We start from the raw sequence: 23,135 nt of genomic DNA on the forward strand, positions 1-23,135 counted from the left end.
ACGGTCCATCCAGTCTGCCCAAGAAGATAAATTCATATGTGCTACTTTTTTATTTGTACTGTCCTCTTCAGTGCACAGACCTTATAAGTCTGGCCAGCCCTTTCCCCGCCTCCCAACCACCAACCCCGCCTCCCAACCACCAGCTCTGGCACAGACCGTATAAGTCTGCCCAGCACTATCCCCACCACCCAACCACCAGCCCCGGCACAGACCGTATAAGTCTGCCCAGCACTAGCCCCGCCTCCCAACCACCAGCTCTGCCACCCATTCTAGGCTAAGCTCCTGAGGATTTTCGAGGATAAGCGGCATAAAATGTATTGCACTGTTTTGGGATGTTGCCAGATACTTGCGATCTGGATTGGCCACTGTTGGAAACAGGATACTGGGCTTGGTGGACCTTTGGTCTGTTCCAATATGGCAACACTTATGTACTTACATTTCTATTCAGAGGTATCCTACTTCCACCATCTTGTTTCCCCAATGCTGCCCTTTTTATCACATGATTAATGTGAAGCATGCTAAAATATACCCATTTACGGTTATGTCATATCAAATATTATTGTGTTTTTGAGTTGACTAATATAAACGTTTTGGCACTTTCTGAATTTCTTTTTCGCTTTTTTATTAGCCTACTTTCTGAGGCAATAAAGGCTTTATGATAATAATTTATACTTTACAGTTAACAACAAGAAGAGTGTTCAAGGCACAGAAAAAAACAAAATACATATAAAATATTTGGAAATCATCATCTACAAATAATACAGTATCCTGTCGAAACATAAAATGATTAAAAACAGATAAAACCCAATAAAAATAAAATTACTCCGACCAATATTCAAAGCGATTTAAGGACGCAGGAAAGCCGCCCCCCCCCCCCCCCCGATATTCAGTGGCACTAAACCAAGCAGTGCTGCTGATTATTGCCTGTGACCATAAAAATGGGCAGGTCAGGGACAGTACGGGGCAGAGTTTGGGAGGAGCCAGCAGTTGTAGGGTTGCCGGCTATATTCAGAGCCAGTACCCCCATAGTAAAGTTTGTGAATTTGGGACAGCTCAAAAGCTGTCCTAATTCCTCCTGCTTAGCTGTTTGGGTGCCAGCATTCAATATCAACTGGGACCCGCATAATTATATTTTAGCTTTAAAGAAGCCCTGATCCACCTCCCGGCCTCCAAAAAAGCCCCTTCCTTCTTACCCTTTCCCCTCTGTCCATGAAAATCAAAGCCCTCCCACCCCAGATCAAGCCTCTCCAACCCCCTTCCTGTATACCTGGTGATCCTGTTGGGGGCAGCACTCCTGTTCCTTTGCAGATGCACTCTTTAAATGTGTATTATGATGAGCTGCTGCAAGAAGAGGTTGTGGCAGCCATTTACAGAGGCCAGCTGCAAGGGGGCTTCGCTCCTGCCCCCAGCACCTCCATTAGGACTACATGGGGTATAGGGAGGCTGGGAGAGCCTACCTAGATCTCAGGGGGGGAGGCTCATTCTGGGAAGGAGGGGGGGGCTTTAATTCTTGTGGGCTGGGGGGGGGGGAGGAAGAGGGAGGCTTTTTTGGAGGCCAGGATGGGGATCAGGGCTTCTTTAAAGTGAAACTGTAGTTATGCAGGTCCTGGCTGATATTTAGCCCGGGCTCACATAACTGATATTGGCCAGGACACTCATAGGCTCAAGATGACCATCCCAACCTAATTTAGCCCCCAATGTTCAGTGTTCATGCCCAGACATGGCCCGGCACTGAACAATGGGTGCTAATGTAGTTGGTGACAGCGTTTAAAAAATGGTGGCTGCTGCCAGCTGAATATCAGCCAGACTGTGTATGTGTGGCCTTTCGTAACTTTTTTTGTTTTTGTTCCCTCCAGATTTTCAGGATATATTAGGGAGGACATCAACATTCTGACAGGGTGCATAAGTTAATAGGGCGCGGAGACACCTTTTTTTTTGTTAGTTTTATTAAGACGCACAGGCACACATGTATCTTTATAAAATACTTAAAATACTAGTACAGGTTGAAGCCATGGACAGTATGCCTGCATGAGAGCAGGTATAAATGTGTGCACATAGAATGCATACAGTCATGTGTATTTTATTAAAGTATGTGCATAAATCACAACTCTACTTGTGCTCTGCTCAGCACGCCTACTCCACAAATATGCGCCAGTTTGCACCACATCTACTTTTAACATGATCTAATTTTATGAGGCCACCATCAGTGCAAATCAGGGCTTTCAATGCAAAAGTGGTTTCTAAAATGATCTTTTCTGTTTATTGACAGCATTCTTTCTCCGAGGACAAGCAGGCCATAATTCTCACAATTGAGAAAACGATTGGCTATGCTCTCTGGACTTGAAGAATGCAAATACTCACATCCAGATGCTTCTAGCCCACCGGAAGTATCTTCGGTTTCGGCTGGTAACACACCACTTCCAGTCACCTGTGTTACCTTTTGGCCTCGCGTTAGCTTCAAGGGTCGGAGAACAATGCTTGGGAGTCCATGCAGAGGACTATTCGGTTCTTGAGCTACTAGGGTTTGTTTTAAACTATCCCTGCTCTTCACCAGCCAATTGTTGAGGTAAGGGAACACATTGATGCCCAGCCTGTGTAGCGGCACTGTGGCTACTGCTAGACATTTGGTAAACACCCTGGGAGCTGATGTGAGGACAAAAGGCAACACACGGTACTGGAAGTGGTGTGTTCCCTCCCCAACTCCCACCCACCCCTAGCACAACTCTTCATTTATAGTCGGTTATTCTAATTAGGATAACAAAGGAGGAGTGCTCTTACAGAGTTTTAATTACGTTCTAAGAAGAAAAAAACTAAATAAATCACACATTATACTATATAAGCTAAAGACTTTTTTCAATATTAGACTAATATCCTTAATACCTTATCAAGTTTTAAATTATCGAAAAACTGAAAAATACTAAGATGGAGACACCAGTCCAGCAGCGAGAGGGGTGCTATCCAGTCTTTTGCATTGTGTCACATGTATGATTATCTCCCAGTTGGTTCATTATCTTGAGGCTAGAGTAGCAGACTTTGAGGAGATAGAGAGGTACATCAATGAGACCTACAGGGACATAGAGAAGTCCCACCTCCAGTCTGGCAGCCCCTGTGCTGCCTTGGAGGAAGGAGGTCTTGTAGAAGAAGAGCATCACCCTGGTGAAGTTGGAAGTACTCTTGTAGCCAGGACCTGCCCACCAGGTGATGCACTATCCTCTTACACTGAGGATATGTCTCCGAGAACTTCTGTCCAGGTGGGAAGGGTTAGGACGGCTGTTGTAGTTGATGATTTGATCATTAGGCATGCAGATAGCTGGGTGGCTTGTGAACATGAGGATCGGCTGGCCACTTGCCTGCCTGGTGCAAAGGTGGCAGACCTCACGCGTCACTTAGACAGGATCTTAGATAGTACCGGGTAGGAGCCGGTTGTCTTGGTACATGTGGGTACCAGTGGCATAGGAAAATGTTGGAGGGAGGTTCTGGAAGCCAAATTTAGGCTCTTAGGTAGACAGCTGAAGTCTAGGTCCTCCAGGGTAGCATTTTCAGAGATTCTCCCCATTCCAAGCGCAGGACCCAAAAGGCAAGCAGAGCTCCAAAGTCTCAATGAGTGGTTGAGACACTGGTGCAGGGATGAGGGATGTAGACTTGTTAGGAACTGGTGACATTTTGGGAAAGGGGGAGACTGTTCCAAAAGGATGAGCTCCACTTTAATCAGGATGGAACCAGGCTGCTGGCACTTACTTTTAAAGAGGAGAGAGAGCAGTTTTTAAACTAGAATGGGGGGGAAGCAGACAGTCACCCAGGAGTGCATGGTTTGGTTTGGAGTATCCTTGAGAGATACTATTGAAACAGGACATTTAGGAAATCCCAGTAGAGAGGTTTCAACAATGCTGTAGGTAAGGCAGGTGTGCTTAATGAGAGAGCAAGATAAAGGATGCACATTATCCCCTTCAACTTCTAAGCAGCTTGTAGATAAATAAAAAAAAAAACACAATTTGAAGTGCCTGTATACAGATGCTGGAAGCCTAAAAAGTAAGATGGGAGAGTTAGAGTGTATAGCATTAAATGATTAGGTAGATATAATAGGCATCTCAGAGACTTGATGGAAAGAGCACACTCAATGGAACACTGTTGGGCTCATTTTCAAAAGAGAAAAACGCCCCAAAAGTGGCATAAGTCTGCATTTGGACGTTTTTGCTAACAAAAACGTCCAAATCACTATTTTCAATACCTATTTTTAGACGTTTTTCTCTGAAGTCTGCCAGAAGTGCATCCAAATCTCAAGGGGGAGAGCCAGGGGCGTGTTCAGGGTGGAAGTTGGGCATTCAAAGACTTAGTTTTTCCAGCCATAATGGAACAAAATAAAAATGTCCAGGACTAAAACTTAGACATTTTGAGCTAGAACTGTTTTTATTACGAATAAGGCACAAAAAGGTGCCCTAAACAGCCAAATGACCACTGGAGGGAATCAGGAATGACCTCCCCTTCTTCCCCCAGTGGTCACTAACCCCCTCCCACCCTCCAAAAGTGTGATGAAAAACATTACTTACCAACCTTATATGCCAGCCTCAGATGTTATACTCAGGTCCATTAGTAGTCAGTGTTGGGTGCACTGCAGACAGGTGGACCCAGGTTCCTACCTCCCCCTACCTGTTACACTTGTGGAGGAAACTGTGAGCCCTCCAAAACTCACCAGAAACCCACTGTACCCACATATAGGTGCCCCCTTCACCCGTAAGGGCTATGGTATTGGTGTACAGTTGGGGGTACTGGGTTTTGAGTGGCTCAGCACACAAGGTATGGGAGCAATGGTGAGATGTGTACCTGGGAGCAGTTTATGAAGTGCACTGCAGTGCCCCCTAGGGTGCCTTATTGCTGTCCTGGGATGTCAGGGGGAACCAGTCTACTAAAAATGCTGGCTCCTCCTACATCCCAATAGCTTGATTTTGTGCGTTTTGCACTTGGATTTTTATTTTTTTTCGAAAATGGTCCAAAAAAAAAAAAATCCGTCCAAAAAACAAAACATCCACTGTATTTTCGAAAAAAAAGATAGATGCTTTTCTTTTTCAAAAATGACCTTCTTCCCTATTTAGATCCAAAATCAGACATCATATCGAAAATGCCCCTCCACTTTAACAAGGTGCAAATTGTATCTCAGTGATTGAGAGGATCAAATTGGAGGGGGGAGATTTGTGTTATATGTTAGAGGGAATTAAGTCAAATAAAATAAATATTCCACGTGAAACAGTTAGCAGCGTGGAATCATTGTGGATAGAAATTTCATGTGTGAAGGGAAGGAGTATTCTTGTAGGACTGTACTAACGTCCACTGGAACAGAATGAACAGATGGATGAAGAAATGTTTACAGAGATTAGGAAAGCTGGCAAATTGAGCAATGCTATAATAATGGGTGATTTCAGTTACCCCGATATTGACTGGATAAATGTTACATCAGGGAGTGCCAGGGAGATAAAAATGTCTAGATGTAATAAACGACAGCTTCTTGGAGCAACTGGTCCAGGAACCGATGAGAGGGGGAGCCATTTTGGATCTGGTCCTTGGTGGCGTGCAGGCATAGTTTGAGAGGTGATAGTGTTGGGTCCCCAGGGAAACAATGTTCTTAACATGATCAAGTTTGAGTTACTATCTGGGTTGAACCTGCAAAGGAAATCTACTGTAGCTACATTTAATTTTCGAATGGGGAACTATAATAAAATGAGGATAATGGTTAAAAAGAAACTAAAAGGATCGGCTGCTAAGGTGAGGACACTAAATCAAGCATGGACATTATTCAAAAGTACCATCTTGGAAGCCCAGATCAGATGCATTCCACATATTTGAAAAGGTGGAAAGAAGAGGAAGCAACAGCCAGCATGGTTAAAAGGTGAAATGAAGGAGTCCATTTCAACCAAAAGATTGTCCTTCAAAGAATGGAAAAAAGATCCAAATGAAGAAACTAAAAGCAACATAAGCACTGGCAAGTCAGATGCATACATCCAAGGGTACTCAAAGAACTCAAGCATGAAATTGCTGATCTGCTGTTAGTAATGTATAACCTGCCGTTAAAATCGTCCGTAGTACCTGAAGATTGGAGGGTGGCCAATGTGACGTCGAATTGTAGAAAAGTTTCTAGGGGTCATCTGGGAAATTACAGCCTGGTAAGCCTGACGTTGGTGCCGGGCAAAACAGTGAAACTATTATAAGGAATAGATTACAGAACACATAGATAAACATGGTTTATTGGTCCAGAATCAGCATGGGTTCAGTCAAGGGAAGTCTTGCCTCACCAATTTGCTTCATTTCTTTGAAGGCGTGAATAAACATGTGGATAAAGGTGAGCTGGTTGATGTAGTTTATCTAGATTTTTGAGAAGGCTTTTGATAAAGTTCCACATGACAGACTCCTGAGAAAATTATAGAGTCATGGGTAGGAGGCAAGGTTCTGGTGTGGATTAGGAACTGGTTATTGGACAGCAGAGGGTAGGGTTAAATGGTCATTTCTCGCAATGGAGGAGGGTGAATAGTGGAGTGCCACAGGGATCTGTACTGGGACCATTGCTATTTAACGTATTTATATAGGATATGGAAATTGGAACGACGAGTGAGGTGATCAAATTTTCAGATGATACAAAACTATTCAAGGTTGTTGAAACATGCGTACTGTGAAATATTGGAGGAAGACTGGGCATCCCAAAGGCAGTTGAAATTTAATGTGCACAAATGTAAAGTGATGCACATTGGAATGAATAATCTGAATCGTAGTTACCTGATGCTAGGGTCCACCTTGAGGGTCTTCACTCAAGAAAAAGATCTAGGTGTCATCCTATATAATAATTCTCACCATCAACGTTCTAAAGTAGCTGCCTGTGTCCGTGGCTCCTGAGCTAGGCTCCGTAGCCAGGCTGACGTCACTCACAGCTGATTCCCAAGCAGGGGGAGGAGTAGGGGAACACGCAGAGCATGTTTTCCTACTCCTCCCCCTGCCTGGGAATCAGCTGTGAGTGCGCCGCTCCCTGCAACACGACAAGCACAGCACCGCAGACATCCCCCCCCCTCGGTGCATCAACCCCCCCACCGGCTCATCACCCAAGCCTCTCCCCCCCACAAACACATCAACACCGCCCCCTGGGCACCACCCAAGCCCCTCCCCCCCAAGCACATCAACACCCCCCCCCCCCGGGCACATCATCCCCCTCGCCACCCGCAGCTGCCAGTTCAAGACCCCACCTCCCTCCGATTTCCAGACCCCCCCTCGGAGTTCCTGACCCCTGGACCCCCTACCACGACCCTCTCGAGCCCCCCTTCTCGCCGCCGTCGCATACCTGTGCTGGCGGGGGACACCAACCCCTGCCAACCGAAGTCCTCTTCTCAGCCACGCGGCGTGGACGAATGATGTGATCAAGTTGGAATCTGTTTGTGTGCGTTCGTCTGACGTCAGACGCACGAACACAAACTGATTCAAACTTAATCACATCATTCGTCCACGCCACGCGGCCGAGAAGAGTCGCCGTATCTCAAAAAAGCTATAGTGGAATTAGAATACTACTGATAATTTTTATAGCACTGCTAGGTGTACCTGGGGCAATGGAGGGTTAAGTGAGTTGCCAAACGTCACAAGGAGCCACAGTGGGAATCGAACCCAGGTAGCCAGGATCAAAGCCCGGTGCACTAACCATTAGGCCACTCCTCACCATATCTCAAAAAAGATATAGCAGTATTAGAATAGCTTCAAAGAAGAGTGACCAAAATGATAAAGGGGATGGAAAGGCTAAAGAGGTTAGGGCTCTTCAGCTTGGAAAAGAGATGGATAAGAGGAGATATGATCGAGGTCTACAAAATCCTGAGTGGTGTAGAATGAGTAGAAGTAAATCGATTTTTTACTCGTTGCAAAAGTACAAAGACTAGGGGACGTTTGAAGAAGTTACATAGAAATACTTTTAAAACAAATAGGAGGAAATAATTTTTCACTCAACGAATAGTTAAGCTGTGGAACTCATTGCCGGAGGATGTGGTAACATTGGTTAACGAATCTGGGTTTAAAAAAGGTTTTTACAAGTTCCTGGATGAAACGTCCATAGTCTGCTATTGAGACCGACATGGGGAAGCAACTGCTTGCCCCGGGATTGTTAGCATGGAATGTTGCTGCTAATTGGATTTCTGCCAGGTACTTGTGACCTGGCTTGGCCACTGTGTGGAAAACAGGATACTGGGCTAGGTGGACCATTGGTCTGACCCAGTATGGCTACTCTTATGTTCTAATGCAGGGGTAGGCAACTCCGGTCCTCGAGAGCTGCAGGCAGGTCAGGTTTTCAGGATATCCACAATGAATATGCAGGAGATAGATTTGCAAGTACTGCCTCCATGATATGCAAATCTATCTCCTGCATATTCATTGTGGATATCCTGAAAACCTGACCTGCCTGCGACTCTCGAGCACCGGAGTTGCCTACCCCTGTTCTAATGAAACCGAAGATACTTCTGGTGGGCTAGATATATCGGGATCTGAGTATATGCATCCTTCATGTCCAGAGAGCATAGCCATTCATTTTCCCAATTGTGAGAATATATGGCCTTCTGTCCTCTGAGAATACCTGCTTACAGGTATGTAACTTTGCTTCTTCTGCTGAGGACAGTATATCTGTAAGGGTACATTTTTTATATTAAGTGACTTTTTGTTTAATTTGGATCTTTCAGTCAGGTTGAAAACACTTAATAATTTTCAGTAAAACTGTTTCATTATGACGTTTTCAGTTATTTTAAATTTTCTGCATAAAACTGGTCATCCATACAGCCTTTGTTTTTTCTAATAATGGTGCTGCTAATAGGTGAGTGCTTTTTGCTTTGCCTAGTGCAAGTTCAGTGGAGTAAAGAAGAGCGAGTTCCATCATCACACTGCTCCATTCTGTAATCATAAATGGAAACAACATAGTAACATAGTAGATGACGGCAGAAAAAGACCTGCACGATCCATCCAGTCTGCCCAACAAGATAAACTCATATGTGTATACCTTACCTTGATTTGCACCTGCCTTTTTCAGGGCACAGACCGTACAAGTCTGCCCAGCAGTATTTCCCGCCTCCCAACCACCAGTCCCGCCTCCCATCTCCAGCTCTGGCACAGACCGTATAAGTCTGCCCTCCACTATCCTCACCTCCCAACTACCAACCTCTCTTCCCCCACCTGCTCCGCCACCCAATTTTGGCTAAGCTTCTGAGGATCCATTCCTACTGCACAGGATTCCTTTATGCACATCCCACGCATGTTTGAATTCCGTTACCGTTTTCATCTCCACCACCTCCCATGGGAGGGCATTCCAAGCATCCACCACCCTCTCCGTGAAAAAATACTTCCTGACATCTTTTTTGAGTCTGCCCCCCCTTCAATCTCATTTCATGTCCTCTCGTTCTACCGCCTTCCCATCTCCGGAAAAGATTTGTTTGCGGATTAATACCTTTCAAGTATTTGAACGTCTGTATCATATCACCCCTGTTCCTCCTTTCCTCTAATGATGTTTCCAGAACTTTCAAACATGCTCTCTGGTCATGTTTGAAAGTTTGGAAACAAAAAGAACATGTTGTCTGCAGGCGTTGGTGCTGTAGTAAATTGATCAACCTTGATGATTTACTTCTTTTAATTGGAGGCAGTAAATAAGAAAAGAGATCAGTTTAACTCTCTTGATTCATGACACACAAGTTCTGCACCTTGATGAACAGAGTAGGCCATTGATTGCTCTGCCATTACTTTAGTAGCTTCAGCAAACTCAAATAGTTTGGTTTGTTCTACGCACTACAATTTCCATGTGAATTTGGTGGAAATTGTTTAGCACATGGTGAGTACAGCTCCCATTATTATTGATCTTTTGTGAGAGTTTGAATTTTACAGAGCTTATGTAGTGGGTGATTCAGGGTATTTATTCTGGCAAAAATGTGTGTGTTTTCATTCTTCACATTTGTTAACTTTTCATTTATGTTGATTTTATTGATGCTGTAGTGACCCAAACGAAGTATATGTAGGTAGAATGTGATACCCACTAAAGTTATAACAAGCTATTATTCTCTTTCAAATTTCCCGTGGGCATGTTTTAATATGCACACAGTGCTGTTATATCTTTATCAAGTATCACCCAACAATTACAGAGAAGACACTATTGTGAACCGGAAAACTGTTGTTTGTTCTTTGGTTATCAGTCTGCATTAGAATGTTGATAAGTGTGCTGCCTAAAAGCTAATGCTCATTTGCCTGTGTACTGACAAATAAAAATGTATACAGATGCACTAGCAAACCTGTAAAGTTGCTACTCCAGTTTCTGATACCTTGACATTGTAGCTGTATGCTTAACATTGTTTTTTCATGAGCAGTTATCTGTTTTAATGACAGGTGGTTACTAGCTGCCAAGAAAAAATCCAGCATTGGTAAGTAAAAACAAAAGTTGATTACATTTGTAAATTACTGAAGAAATAACCCACTTTTGGTTACTAATGGGCAATGCAACTATCTATGTGAAAAAGTTTTCTCTGAGGACAAGCATGATAGTAGTCCTCACATATAGTTAAAGTTATTGGACAAAACTTGGTGACTAATGATGTTTCCAGAACTTTCAAACATGCTCTCTGGTCATTTGTGGGATGCCATGCCACAAGATTCACACAGGGCCCGTCTAAATTGGGGGGGGGGGGGGGGGTCCTCCCACAGACCAAACAGTTATGTTTTCTTGCACCAAATGTTATTTGACTTTAAAGTGATTTGTTTTCATGCTGGTCTCCCTTTTGGTTCACAAAGTAAGATTTTTCTTTTTCTTTCTCATGGCTGCACTCCTACCAATGCCGGTACACTGGGTGGCATCAATTGACTTTGTAAAATACAGTCATTTGATTTTGCTGCAACTGTTTTTTTTTCTTCATCTTAAGTGCTTCAAAAGGAAAAGAAACTTTTTTTAGTTTCCAGAAGTACACTCAGTGCATGTGCAGCCACATAAATTGGTGACTGTGTTCAGTGTCTGAGTGCTAGCCATTATGTCCCTGATTGCATTACCTGTCAGAAGGAGCCAGTTGGAGGGTCTTCATATTGTTGTTGTTGTTATTATTGCTATTAACATCCAGAAGCATAGCACAGCAGTTTACAATCTACTATAATAAAACTCACCCTCAACGTTCTGAAGACAACATTCTGAAGTCACTCAGTCAGTCACTGAAGCGTTCATGGATTCATGGTGGTGAAGCCTCAACACTGACCATGTCTCACTGCCCCGCCCTCACATGACGGACCAATCAGAAAAAACACCCTCAACATTTTGAAACACAAAGGACCATCACAACACCGTTCCCAGGCAACACTAGGCAATGTAAGACGGACCAATCAGAGGAAACTACGTGACAATAAGGGAGGAGCATTCCCCAGCAGAATGGCTCATTATCTGTGCAGCATGGAGAGCACAGAACCACCGCTGGAACGAGAGAAGAATATTCCTGCTGTGGGTATGTGCAAAAATTTACATTTACATTTCATCAAAAGAAAGACCCCCCTCCACAAACCTCCTTGACAGACAAAACCACAGACACACAATACAACAGAAACACACCCTCAAAGCCACACACCAATCCAACCCACTTTGCCAGCACAGCACAGCACATCCCCCAACCCCCAAGCAAAAAACAAAACAAAACAAAAAAAGAAACACATCAACAACCTGCACACACACCGCACCCTCACACACTCACACACATGCACACAAAATAACTCTATGACACATACACACACACACACACACAAAAAAAAACACATGCTAGCGCCCGTTTCATTGGTTTTGGAAACGGGCCTTTTTTACTAGTATCTATATAAATTGGGAAATGGAGAGCAGAAACCTGAGTATAATACAAAAAAGGCAAAGGAGAAGAGAGACTAGGGGTGTGAGAGAGGATATGGGGATCAGTAGGTCCATATAGGCAGCATGAAGTCATTACTCAAAGGCTAACAGGAACAGCCATAATGTGCAATTTTTCTTTCCTTTGATTCCGTGGTTGATGATGCAGTTTTTAAAACTGTAATATTGTTTCACATCTGTAGCATCATGGATGACAGTTAACAGAAAAACAGAGGTTATCTTCTCTTCTAGTCCCTATCTAAGGACCTTCCTACATTAATTACTTGTAGAGTTCTGAACGTGATAGGAGTGTGCTGTGTGGTACTAGATTTGCTGTTATTCATGAAGCAAAGATTAGCACCATGGTGTGATCTGCCTTCTTTAAACTTCATGTGGTTATGTGACTAAAACCGATATTTTGCTCGGATGATCTTTGCTAATCAGTTCAACTTGATTACTGTAATACCCTCTATCTTGGTCTCCCAGCCTCTACTTTGAAAACAACTGCATATGGTACACAATGTGCGGCTGGTTAAAGAAGTAAAGTGCTGGTAGGATATATCACCAGTTGTGCAAGGATTTTGTTTTGAATATATTTCAAAGTACTCTTGTAGTACAGAAGGCTATCTAAAGTGTACCACCCCCCCCCCCTTTTTTTTTTTTTGTTACATTTGTACCCCGCGCTTTCCCACTCATGGCAGGCTCAATGCGGCTTACATGGGGCAATGGAGGGTTAAGTGACTTGCCCAGAGTCACAAGGAGTGACTGTGCCTGAAGTGGGAATCGAACTCAGTTCCTCAGTTCCCCAGGACCAGAGTCCACCACCCTAACCACTAGGCCACTCCTCCACTTGACATTTTCGGTCTGAGGGTACCTAGCACCTTTCTATTCCAGCTGTAGATAAGACATATTCTTTAGAGATGTGCACTTGGTTTTTGTAGTTTCGGAGAGTGGCATGGTCTTTGTCCTGCTTTAAGGATTGTAACAGACATGATACTTTTACATCTAATATGCAGGTGTTCCGCTCTCATTTTTTAGCTGAGATGTGAGATCATTTTTGGCTAGCTGCAGTCCTTTTTCTGGCAGACCTAACAATGAGCGACCAGTTTTAATTGCTGTAGGCAGCTGCTGGTACATTTTCCTTTTCTGCACACCACTCTCTGGAATGTCTATTTTTATTATTTTGTTTTAGACTGTGTATGTTATGTTGTGATCTGCATGGGATATATGTGGAATACAAATGCACTAAACAAATGAGCGTCTTGACTGCTTTTTTGAATTTGAAGAAAGAGGGTTCCAGACAAAGATCTAGAAGAAGAGAGTACTACAAGAATGGTAGGTAGGAGAAAGCAGATTCCCTGGATAAATCCGGACAAAGCTGAGAGGGAGAGGGTAGAGAGAGGAGGACAGCCTGAGAGGAGAGGCCTGTAATGCTGAAGAGGTTCTTCTGTTCTGGTAAGTGAGATCCAAAGGCATCAGTGGCATCTTTCTTGTAGAGCTTGAATGTTAGTGATACATTGATATTGATGAAGCAAGGAGCATAGAGCATCCTGTAGGTCACTGTATCTAGGGATGTTGAGAGAATAATGTCTGGTTCCTTAAAGCTGGTGGATAACGGATGTCATATTCTTCTGGCTTCTATTTCCATTCCATTTTCATTTTTTGTTCAGTATACTTCCATTCCCCTTAAGATTCCAAGATCAACAAAACAAAAAGCATACAATAAAGGAAATATCATAATTGATAGTCTTGATATTTTCAGTTCATAATAATCCCAATACCAAGGTTATACACGTACACATTAAAGATTAGAAGCAACAATCATTCAGGCAGTAGACACTGGACACAGAAAATAATATAAAATTCAGCAAGTAAATAATATAAAATAGTATTATTAGCTCATACTAATTTTAATAAAAACCTCACACACTCATTCAACCATTCAAATCATAAGACAGTTTGGTACAAATTATAAAATCCAATTGCAGTAACAAAAAAATATTGCTTAATTAAATTTATATGTCACCTAAAACCTAGGTGTTTTTCAGAAAACACACATAATAAGCTTATATAATTTATAAAACAAGCATAATCATACACGAGACATAAACATTAATTTCTCCATTCCTAAACTCTATTAACAAAAGAACTAACAGCTTGCAGGATATAAAACAGAATCTTAGAAAAATGCTGCTACAAATAACTGTGTTTTCAGAAGCTTTTTAAATTGAGCCACATTACTGCAAAGACGTAAATGTCCTGCAAGTGCATTCCATGATATGGTTCCCACCACCATAAAGGTGGATGCTGTTGTCTCCTCATAGCGTATTTGTTCTACTGGGTCCAAGGGGAGCTTCAAGCCAAAGACATGACTTATGGTACATAGACCCCCAGCTTACCGTTTCTCCACAGATATCCCATTTATGTAAGACATCCTTTCTAGTTCTCTGTCAATTATGCTCCGTGCAAAGATATTTCGACCAAGACACGTTCCACTCACTTATTCTTTCTTTACTGACTAGGCGACTTGACTACTGCAACATAATTTATCTTGGTTGTTCCTAATCAAATTTAAAGGAAGTCCAAACAGTTCAGAATATGACTGTTAAAATTATGTATCCTCCAAGCTCCAGTGATTTGCATAAGCCAAAACTATAATTCATATACTTTATAATAAAGCTTGTGCTTTCTACTTCTTAGTTTTTTAGTTTAGAAGACCTCAGTCCACTGGAGTTGTGGGGTAAATTGTAGTTTTAGCTGCCACTCTCCTGTCGTCATCGGTCTTCTTGGGATCTTTTATTTTTGTTTTATTTTACTTTTGTTAGGTTTCCATTTTATTTTCATTCCCAAACTGTCATCTCTAAGTGGCTATACTTTATATTTTAAAAAAACAACAACTTTATGTCACACTTAAATAGATTGTTTCCAAGGGGAATTGACTGTCCAACATGACATCATGTTTCGCAGCTTGGCTGTTTCAAGGATATTTCCACAAAAAATGTAGCTGCCAACCCTACCGGCACGATGTGATTCTTATCAGATAAAGAGAGACTTATGAGAAGATTAAAAAGTTATGGGATAGGCAATCTCCTTCTGTGGATTAGGAATTGGTTATTGGACATGGTTAAATGGCCATTTTTCTCAGTGGAGGAGGGTGAATAGTGGAGTGCCGCAGGGATCTTTACTGGGACCAGTGCTATTAAAATATTTATAAATGATCTGGAAAACAGAACGACAAGTAAGGATTAAATTTGCAGATGACATGAAACTATTAAAGTTGTCAGAACGTGTGCGGATTGTGAAAAATTGCAGGAAGACCTTAGGAAACTGGAAGACTGGGCATTCAAATGGCAGATGGAATTTATGGGCAAATGTAAAGTGATGCACATTTGGAAGAATAATCTGAATCACAGTTATCTGATGCTAGGGTTCATCTTAGGAGTCAACACTCAAGGAAAAGATCTAGGTGTCATTGTAAAAAAACATAAGTCTGCCCAGTATGCAGCAACAGCCAAAAAAGGAAACATGATGCTAGAAATTATTAGGAAAGGGATGCAAAATAAGACCAAGAATATTATAATGCCTCTGTATCACTCCATGGTGCGACCTCACCTTGAGTATTGCATTCAATTCTGGTCGCCATATCTTTAAAAAGATAGCAGAATTAGAAAAGATTCAAAGAAGAATAACCAACATGATGAAGGGAATGAATCTCCTCCATATGAGGAAAGACTAAAGAGGTTAGGGCTCCTTCAACTTGGAAAAGAGAGTATGAGGGGGGGATATGGTTGAGGTCTATAAAATCCTTAGTGATATAGAACGGGTAGAAGTGAATCAATTTTTCATTTTTTCAAAAGTAGAAAGACCAGGGAACACTCAATGAAATTACACGGAAATACTTTTAAAACAAATAGGAGGAAATATTTTTTCACTCAAAGAATAGTTAAGCTCTGGAACTCGCTGTCAGAGGACGTGATAACAGCAGTTAGCGTACCTGGGTTTAAATAAGATTTGGACAAGTTCCTAGAGGAGAAATCCATAGTCTGTTATTGATATAGACATAGGGGAAGCCACTGCTTGCCCCAGGATTGGTAACACGGAATATTATTACAAACTAGTAAAAAAGGCCCGTTTCTGACACAAATTAAACGGGCGCTAGCAAGGTTTTCCTCGGAGTGTGTATGCTTTGGAGAGTGTATGTGAGAGTGACTGTTTGAGAGTCAGAGTGAAAGTGTGAGTGTGTGTGAGAGAGAGTGAGTCTGGGTGTGAGTGTGTTTGTGAGAGAGTGTGTGTGTGTGAGAATGAGAGTGTGTGCAAGTGTGTATGTGAGACACAGTGTGAGAGAGAGTGTGTGTGTGTGGGCGAGAGAGAGAGTGTGTGTGAGACACAGATTCTCTGTTTGAGTGAGTGTATGAGACCAAGCGAGTGTGTGAGTGACTGTGTGGCACATAGAGAGTGAATGTGATACAGTGTGAGACAGAGTGTGTGAGAGTGAGAGTCAGAAAGACATTGTATATCAGAGAGAGAGTGTGAGCCGTGCCCTCCCAATCCATGGCCATCTGTCCCCTGGCCCCTCCATTCATCCTTTTCCAGCAATTCCCCTCTCTCCCTGAGCCCTGCCCTCCCAATCAATGCCCATCCATGCTCCTCTGTCCCCTGCCCCCTCCATTCATCCCTTTCCAGCAATTCCCCTCTCTCCCTGAGCCCTGCCCTCCCAATCCATGCCCATCCATGTTTCTCTGTCACCTGCCCCCTCCATTCATCCCTATCCAGCATTTCCCCTCTCCCTGAGTCCTGCCCTTCCAATCCATGCCCATCCATGCTCCTTTGTCACCTGGCCCCTCCATTCATCCCTATCCAGCAATTGCCCTCTCTCCCTGAGGCCTGCCCTGCAATCCATATCCATCCATGCCCATCTGTCTCCTCTATTCATCCCTAGCCAGCAATTTCCCTCTCTCCCTGAGTCCTGCCCTCCCAATCCATGCTCCTCTGTCCCCTGCCCTCTCCATTCATCCATTTCCAGCAATTCCCCTCTCTCCCTGAGCCCTGCCCTCGCAATCCATGCCCATCCATGCTCCTCTGTCCCCTGCCGCCTCCATTCATCCTTTTCCAGCAAGTCCCCTCTCTCCCTTCCATGCCCCCCCCCCCCCTCGCATCCATGCTCCTCTCTATCCCATGTCCCAGCCTGGCCCGCCCTCTTCTCCTCCCCCCCTTCGCATCCATGTCCCCCCTTCGCATCCATGCATCGTTTTTTTTTTTTTTTTCTTCTTTTCAATTTACCTCCGTGGCGTTTCCGGCAGCGAAGCGTCAGGGAAGGAGGCGGCGCTCCCGACGTGTAGCTTTCCCTTCGCTGTGTTCCGCCTTATTTTGAAGGCGGAACACAGCGAAGGGAAGGCTAGACGTCGGGAGCGCCGCCTCCTTCCCTGACGTTTCGCTTCCGGATTTGTTTGTTTTGTCGCGAGGGCGGGGCAGAGACGGCTGGCTGGCTGGCTTGAAGGGAGGCTTCACACCACGAATCCACGAACCCTACAGCTTCAGTGACGTCAGATGGCTTCAGGGCATGGCTTCAGGGCTTCACAGAACGTTGTCCTCATTAGAACGTTCACGGTGCGTTTTATTATATTAGATTGGGTTTCTGCCAGGTGCTTGTGACCTGTGTTGGCCACTGTTGGATTCAGGGTTAGATTGACCATTGATCTTAGTATTGCTATTCTTGTGTTCTTAATATGACTGCTTGGGATGTAGCTTGTTTGTTGTTTCTTTGATGTACTGCCTAGGAAAGATTCCTCTAGAACAGTTTTAAATGGAGAGTGTTTGCTGTGGTGTGAGAAAAATTTTCTAGATCTGTTTTTGTTGTTCTTCTGAATATCTTCTAAGAGTTAGGCCTCGAGACTAACTTGATAACAGTTCACCACAGCGCAGATGATTCTTCATTCAAATTTGTTATATATTGCTGAGAACAGAGCGAAGTGGTTTACATACTAAATAACATCTAGAAAGGAACGTCATAATTCAAACAGGAAAGTAAACAACCATCACAAGTTAGGTAAAAAGAAAGAGAGAAAAAGATGGAAAGATTTCTGTGTTTACATCCATTTCACGCTTTTTGCCGAAGGCTTGCTTTTCATTACGATGTAAATAGTAAACCCACAGTCTTTAGTTTTGAGGTTTATATGAGACTTGCTTGAGTAGAAGCATCATGTCAAGCCACCTGGGATCTCAGCCTGGTACTAACCTGCTGATGAAATAGCCTTTTGAGCCACTGGGATCTTGTAAGCTGATGTACCTGATCTGGAATGTTGGATTTTTAGTGGTGGTCACTAGCATTCAGAATTAGCGAGCTGCCCTTTGCAAAGTTGTTAATCTGGTTTTGTTCATGCATTTTAAGTTCCTTCCTAAGGTGATGTCAGTTTCTATTTAACCAGTCAATCATCCTTCCAACAATTTCTTCCCCAGGCTATGTGTCAACAAAGGTGAACAAACCTTTTTGTTTGAATTGCAAAAGAGTCTTAGCATTCTACTACTACTACTACTTAACATTTCTAAAGCGCTACTAGGGTTACGCAGCACTGTACAATTTAACTTAAAAGGACAGTCCCTGCTCAAAGAGCTTACAATCTAAAGGACAAGTGAATAGTCAGTTCGATAGGGGCAGTCAAATTGGGGCAGTCTGGATATCCTGAAGGTAAGAGTTAGGTGCCGAAAGCAGCATTGAAGAGGTGGGCTTTAAGCAAAGACTTGAAGATGGGCAGGGAGGGGGCTTGTCGTAAGGGCTCAGGAAGGTTGTTCCAGGCATAGGGTGAGGCGAGGCAGAATGAGTGGAGCCTGGAGTTGGCGGTGATGGAGAAGGGTACTGAGAGGAGGGATTTGTCCTGTGAACGGAGGTTTCGGGTGGGAACGTAAGGGGAGATGAGGGTAGAGAGGTAGTGAGGGGCAGCAGACTGAGTACATTTGTAGGTAAGAAGGAGAAGCTTGAACTGAATGCGGTATCGGATTGGAAGCCAGTGAAGTGACCTGAGGAGAGGGGTGATATGAGTATATCGGTTCTGAATGATGCAGTCAAATCCCTTAGAGAGTTCACCTAACTTTTTTTTTTCTTCAGGTAGATCTGCAATTGCCACAGCTAAATGTACACTTTCTAACTGAATAGATAGTAGGTTGCAGATCTTTGATATGCAACTCTAGAAGACCATGTCAAGGCTCAGTGTTATAGCCAGAGCAGCATCAGTAACCCACCTAAGATCATCCTCAATGGAAGAGTTCTACTAACCTGTGATATAGCGTACTATCTACACATTCACATCCAATTCCTATTTGAATAAGAAACACACCAACGGATTGAATTCACACCAGTTTGAAACTTGTGAACAGTAGTAGTTAATTTTCAATGTTTTAACTCCGGTTCCTGGCCATTTGCACATCTTTCATATGCACTCATAATTCAGTCATCTTATAAAAATCTTAAGCGGAAAGGATGTCTCATTTTCTTTTTCTCATTCTTAGATCATAAAAAGCTAGGTGTATACAGAATAAAACTGGTAAGGAGTTTCTTTGGAAAATGTAAATATCAGTAAGTGAACAGGTTTGAGGTAGATTTGATTGTCTATGGAATGGAGGCTAGGAAAGAAGCACATTTTTAAAAAAGTAGCATAGTTGTAGTACTGGGGTAGAGGCTAAAATCACCAAAAATATAGCAAGAATCATATTGTTACTGTACACCGCCTTGAGTGAATTATTTCAAAAAAGCGGTAAATAAATCCTAATAAATAATAAACAGTACTGTTGAAACAATCCTTCTCCACTTAATAGATAAATTTGAAAAGTTGTTTCATTCTTTTAGGGTTTTAGATTGTCCTATTTCATTAACTTAGTACATTCACAGGGCAGCAATAATTCAGTCATTCAGGGCATCCATTTCGTTGGATTTGTAAAGGTATCACTGGTGCAGAATATGTAAACTTCAGTTAGCTGTAATTACACAGGAAGATATGTGCATATGTTGGAAACATGGTAACAAATTCTAAAAGGGGTTAAATTAGCATAGGTCTGAAATTTATGAATCGTAGTACCAGGGATCAAGACTTTAACTCTGTTCCATAATAGATTTGGTCAGTCTTACCTTTTTTTTTGTGGTTTGCAATCTAACGAAGTGGAGGAGTGGCCTAGTGGTTAGGATGGTGGACTTTGGTCCTGGTGAACTGAGGAACTGAGTTCGATTCCCGGCACAGGCAGCTCCTTGTGACTCTGGGCAAGTCACTTAACCCTCCATTGCCTGCCGCATTGAGCCTGCCATGAGTGGGAAAAGCACGGGGTACAAATGTAACAAAAATAAAAAAAAATAAACGCCCATCCCCTCTAAGTAACATTTTTTTTATTTATAGGTTGTCTTGTTAAACATGTCTTGTTGCCTCTTAAAAAAAAAAGGCTTTTTTTTTTCTGTTTTCTTTTTTTAAACTAAAGTGTGTGGTAAAGTAATTTTTTTTTTTTTTCAAGGCTGTGGGGTGATTGGGGGAATTCCTAGCATTTTTCCATAGTTACCTTATGGTACTGTGCACTAACTGCATGGTGCAGTCTACACCATTTCAAGTCCATAAGCTGCCCTTGTCCCTCCTCATTCCAGAGTATGAGGTTAGTGTGTGAATTAGCACATACCGTCATGCCAGAATGCTAATGGTTACTGCACTAATTCATGGGTAACTGCTTACCAAATTTTAGTAAAAGGGCCCTTGTCATGGTTATATTTTTTTTAATTATTTTTTGTTTCTAAAGCAATCTGTAGCTAAGGATTCCATATTCAGTGACTGCTATTCTGCTTGTCCTTGGAGAAAGCAAAGCTGCTTACCTGGTGCTCTCTGAGGACAGCAGGGTAACAGTTCTCACAAAAACCTCCCACCATCCCAAAGAGTTGGTGTTTTATAAATTGTAACTAGCAAGTTTGTACTAGTGCCTTGATTCAGGATGTCCTTGTCAGGCTCAGTAGAGCAGTTTGAAAGCTCTGGAAGCTTCTTAGTTACTGTGTTAACCTGGGTTCTGTCTGATGTCATTGCCCATGTAAGGATTGATATCCATCTATCCTCCGAGAACATCTGCTACAAGTAAGCAACATTACTTTAAGCAAAATCTTGCAAATTTAACAATGTGCTTTCCTACTGCCTTTTGCTGTACTCTCTCAAATTTGTGTCATTCTAAGTATCTTGCTTTAAGCACTGGCTTCTCTTCTTAAATGTGGTATGAAGGTAAACTGTATTTTGCTTGCTTTTTACTAGTCTTGTGATTGGCCACATTCTAGGAAGATTTACTCCTCAATTTTGGAGGCAGTAAGAACAAGGGGCCTCTTTCACAAAGCCGCACTACCGATTCTTGGTGCGGCAAATGACAGGAAGCCCATTCAGTTCCTGTGAGCTTCCTCTCATTTGCTGCGCAGGACCCGGCAACGCGGCTTTGTAAAAGAGGCCCAAAGTGAGACTCAAATAGTACTCTCAGGTTCCATAATTTTGTGTAAATTTTGGTAATGTAGTGTACTATACTTGTCAAGTGCATAATTCAGCAATATACTTAAAATGTATACGTTTGCTCTTAAAACTTCCTTAAAGTGCTGCATAATCTTAAATGTTTGGGTTTCTAGGAGCAAATTGCTTTCCTCTCTAAATTCTAGTGTTAATAGAACTCATGTGGTGGTCGAAGAAAAAAGGCCATTTAATAGCAAATTAAATGACAGGTTGTGAACAACTGTTAAACATATAGTAAATTATTACCAGTAGGATCACCTATGAAATGTTATTATTGCTTTGATTAAAGGGTAGCACTTCTTAGAGAGGAAAGGGATTTCTATTTTATGTTAGTGCCTTTCATACACATTGTGTTTGATATTGTTATGCTGTAATAATTTTCATAATCATATAAGGTTCCATTAATATAAACTGTAGTTCTTTCCGTTATATTGTCATTTTGAGTTAGAGCATGAGGTGGATTGCTTTGCTTGTCTTACTTTCTTCCCTTTTCTAGTTCCTTGATTTACAGATATAGTTTATTTTATTTAAAGCACTAAACATGCACACCAGATATTTCTCATTTACTCTACAATAGCCTGGAAGCCAAAGGGAAGTGATTGAGTCGAGTGTCCAGTTTTTATTGAAGCCTAAACCATGTCATGCTGTGCCTGTGGTTCAGAAGGGCACACATTGCTGTGAATTTTAAGTTATCTTTCAAAACTGCAGTACCACTTTAAAATGATGTCAATCTTTGACATCTCAAGGACAGAAGAGGCAACTGTTAGGAGAAATTATCACATCAAGTAGAATTCTCTTGATCAAGTTATCTCCTGTGTTTGTTTTTTTCCTTGTAAAATTGTAAATATTTCCAAAATAGAACAGGAGGTATTACAAATATCAAGTAGGTGTTCTTTGTTAATTTTTGGGAAATTTATTGAAAATCACAGTGTCAAGATTAATTGTGTGGCTATTCAACAACAATCATAGGTTCTCTTTCAAATTTACTTTTCTTTGCGTGTCATAGAGGTTGCCAACTGAATTATTTGTAGCGGCAGGTCATAACAGCAAAGGATTTTTAATTTAGCCTCAGTTAAGCTGCATACAACAGACATTAAAAACAGAGCAGTTATATAAATGTGTTACATTCTGACAATTTTCAGAAATCTTAAAATACACATTACAGCTTGCTTCACTGTGAAAATAAACATTGGGCTGTAAATAGGAGGGAAAGGAACGGAGAGCAAAAAAGGTTTTACAACTCTCTTTAAATATGAAGGTCCAAATTTTCAGGGAAGTTTTCAAGCACCATTAGGACAGTAACCTGCGTTCCATATCATCAAGCTGATCAATCCATAGACTGGTGGGTTGTGTCCATCTACCAGCAGGTGGAGATAGAGAGCAAACTTTTGCCTCCCTATATGTGGTCATGTGCTGCCGGAAACTCCTTAGTATGTTCTCTATCTCAGCAGGTGGTGGTCACACACAGCAGCAGCTCTGGCTAGGCCTCCAAGCCTAATTCTTAGGTTTTGTTGAGTGCCTGGGGTTGAGGGCTCTTTTTTGAGCAAGTGCAAACCTGGTGGTGCCAGGTCCCTCCTTTTCTCCCCCCTCCCGCTGGCTCCGTTAAAAAAAAAAAAAAAAAAATTTTGAACGTCCTTAAAGGCGTTTATTTCGACGTTTATTTAAACGTTTATTGCAGCTACTCACTGGGACACCAGGTCGTTACAGCTCGGAGCGGCAAGCAGGTAATTTTTACCTTTTTATAGCGGGCAGGGGGTTCCCCGATTCTT

At 42.3% G+C, this 23,135-nt stretch overlaps 1 protein-coding gene across 4 annotated transcripts in view; it reads left to right on the top strand.

Moving 5' to 3' along the window:
* The window catches only part of URI1 (URI1 prefoldin like chaperone), a 211,737-nt gene that overhangs the window by 75,369 nt on the left and 113,233 nt on the right, over nt 1-23,135 (top strand). For 3 of the 4 annotated variants that reach the window (XM_030204398.1, XM_030204400.1, XM_030204397.1), the window contains exon 3: nt 10,375-10,409. The exons of the other annotated variant lie outside the window; for it this stretch is intronic. In XM_030204398.1, coding sequence (XP_030060258.1) covers nt 10,375-10,409 — 35 coding nt within the window. The remainder of the gene's footprint in view (nt 1-10,374; nt 10,410-23,135) is intronic. 4 annotated transcript variants of the gene reach the window in all.

This window comes from Microcaecilia unicolor, chromosome 5 (assembly GCF_901765095.1).
Source record: "Microcaecilia unicolor chromosome 5, aMicUni1.1, whole genome shotgun sequence".
Classification (NCBI taxonomy): Eukaryota; Metazoa; Chordata; class Amphibia; order Gymnophiona; family Siphonopidae; genus Microcaecilia; species Microcaecilia unicolor.